The sequence below is a fragment of the Amblyomma mixtum genome, chromosome 5, assembly GCF_055824585.1.
Source record: "Amblyomma mixtum isolate Tamu chromosome 5, ASM5582458v1, whole genome shotgun sequence".
NCBI classification, from domain to species: domain Eukaryota; kingdom Metazoa; phylum Arthropoda; class Arachnida; order Ixodida; family Ixodidae; genus Amblyomma; species Amblyomma mixtum.
Window position 1 is genome coordinate 132,492,601 of NC_143016.1, and position 2,546 is coordinate 132,495,146.

The 2,546-nt window shown below is 40.5% G+C and overlaps 1 protein-coding gene across 1 annotated transcript; it reads left to right on the forward strand.

Moving 5' to 3' along the window:
- On the forward strand, positions 1 to 2,123 carry LOC149343747 (uncharacterized). Its single transcript, XM_089547062.1, has 3 exons — positions 1 to 40; positions 642 to 707; positions 1,864 to 2,123. Exons 1-3 carry the CDS (start codon positions 1 to 3, stop codon positions 2,121 to 2,123), a joined length of 366 nt encoding a protein of 121 aa, XP_089403188.1.
- The last annotated feature ends 423 nt before the right edge of the window (positions 2,124 to 2,546 follow it).

Consider the following 2,546-nt stretch of genomic DNA (forward strand, 5'->3'; position numbering starts at 1 on the left):
ATGGTACGGCAGCCTTCTTACCTGAGCACACTCGACGCAAGTGCGTCCCGCATTGTTCGTGGTTTTCCGAAGCTGATATAAGAGTGTTTTCCTAAACCACTGCACGTGCAGACTTCGTCACGGGTATTCAGATATATAAGCTCGTTTTTCAGGCTGCTCGGGCAAGCTTTTATCCAAACCTGCATTTGTAGGTAAGTCTTCTTCGTGCTAATGGCAACGTCGACACCACGCTCCTTTTCTACCACCATCGAATATACGGGGCTTTCTTTCGAAGTTACTTGCTAATGCATGTTTCAATGCATCATTGTAGTCAGATGTACAATTTAAAACTGAAAAGTGTCTGCGTAGATTTATATTTGCTACGTGAGTTTTGGTAGGGAGTATAACGGAACTTGGCCTGAGAAGGGTATAACCACGGTGCAAGTATATTATTCTTACACCGGGGCTATAACGCAATACGATCGCATAGGAGTGCCTGTTATTATATAAAACTGCACCTATTGTGGTTATTTCTATTGTTTCTTAACGTTCAGTAGGTCTTCGTCTTCTTGTAAATGACTTTTTTTTAATGCAGATGAGAATCGGTTATGTGCTTGCTCAGGAGGTTAGGGTGCAAAATTGTTCTTTTTTTTTCATGGAAGGTTCACAAGATTTCAACATGAAAGTCGCCACTGTCATTTCCTTCTTGGCGCTGGCTGCAGTTACCTGTAAGTATCATACACATCGCTTGAAGCTTAGGAACAAGATTTTTTTCGTTAAGAAATTTTAGCACGAAGCGAGCAAATAGATTTCTTTCGTTAAGGAGTTTTAGCACGAAGCGTGCAAGGCTAGCTTTTCAACGAGTGAATGCGCTGTATTCTATACATAAAATAACGCGGAGAAAAACCGTTTCTGTGATTAAAAACAGAGAAAACAAAAGGCTTTTGTATCGTATATATTCCGTCAACAACTTGCAATACTTATTGCTGCGCATCAAGAAAGATGTGCGTTATTATGCCCAATGTATTTAGTTACCGTGTGTTGCACGTGCATATCGGAAGTGCGTTTTGACTTACGTTGAATCTAGAGAGTGCATACTGATCATTACTGCTTTTTTACATTTCTTTTCCGATCACATGGATACAGTGGCTGCAAGTCTGTGAGTAACGTTTTGTCTTTTTGCCTGTAAATATATATATTTTTTTCAATTTCAATGTTTTGGTATTCAGTCATTTCTCCGAAATGAAAGTATTTAAACTGTTTATCTTTCTCTGGCAAAGAATATACCAGTTAATCATTGTTTTTTTTATTCAGGAAACCAGAAGTTAGCGAGAAGAATTCGGTGACAGAAAAGAGTAAGTAAAAATTGGTGTAGCGGGTTAAATTTCTTGCTTTTACACACGAAGTCTTTTGAGTCTCGCTGTTAAAATTAATGCTCAGCGCTTCGTGAACTTACGGCGCAAAAAGTCTTAATGAAAATTTTCTTTCCGGAGGAAGCCGAGGGTCATTTACTCTTTTTCATGGAGATTTCTATTGCTTGAAGATTTAAAACAAACATACACAATATGTTCTACTAACGTATTCAATAATGGTTGAATCCAGTAGGTGGCTACTCACAGTTCTATTTACTTTAAGAGATTATTGACCGAATGGTATTCGTCCTAATCATTGAGCCTTTTATCTTATTTTCTGCGGTGATACCTCGCATAAGTAAAATTTTAGGCATCACATTTTCGCCTAATAACATAGGCCACTTGTCAACAATAATTCAAGAGCTGAGCCGTTGGAAAGAATTTCACCCTATTCGCTTAGGAGGCGCTGAAACTGTGCTTCTGAATTCCTCTGAAACCCACTAGCAGTGACATGTAACCGTTCTCCTAATAGCAGATGAGTCCCTGCGGAAAACTGGTGCTGCCTTTGAAGTGTTGGGAAATGTCCTTCAAGGAAAGGAGCTCTCGGCTGACAAGGAGGCGACGCTAGCAGATGTCGTCGGAGCTCTTCAGCTGCTCAGCGGCTCAGCAGATGAAGAAGATGACCCCACCTCCGAATACTTCTGGAAAAAGATCAGGAGGGTGGTTGAGAACGTAGCTAAGGTCGTCGTGGTGAACAAGGCGGTTGGCGCTGTGGCCGGTGCTCTTGGATAAGACATTAGCAACGCTATAAAATGAAATAAAAAATCTTGTGCCATCTCCCAAAAAATGCTGTATTCGTTGGGCTGCTCGACGCTACCTCCATACTCTGCCCTTTAGTGGTCATCGTTCCTGCGACAACAGTGTCCCTTTTCTGCTTTAAGAAGCAAGTGCAAATGCGATCTGAATTAACCATACGAAAAATATTTGCACCCTTGTTTCTTTCTTAGCAGAGCGGAAATGGGAGTATGGTTGTTTTTTTTAACATGCATTGTGTGTTTCACCGGTAAACAAAGAGGGTTTTCTTTGGCCGGTAGTCACGAGGAGCTTGTCCTTTGCTTCTATCTTTTTTGGTTTAGGTCCTTTCAGTACACGTATTCTCTTTCATGCGTTCTTGCACCCTTTGATGTTATATATAAATTTTACTAAACCCAACAT

What these genes read in the sequence shown, in the direction of transcription:
- LOC149343747 (XM_089547062.1), top strand. Translation starts at nt 1, where the DNA reads ATGGTACGGCAGCCTTCTTACCTGAGCACACTCGACGCAA. An exon ending in CCTGAGCACACTCGACGCAA is followed by an intron (nt 41 to 641) that starts GTGCGTCCCGCA and finishes TTTTCATGGAAG; the next exon opens with GTTCACAAGATTTCAACATG. An exon ending in GGCGCTGGCTGCAGTTACCT is followed by an intron (nt 708 to 1,863) that starts GTAAGTATCATA and finishes TTCTCCTAATAG; the next exon opens with CAGATGAGTCCCTGCGGAAA.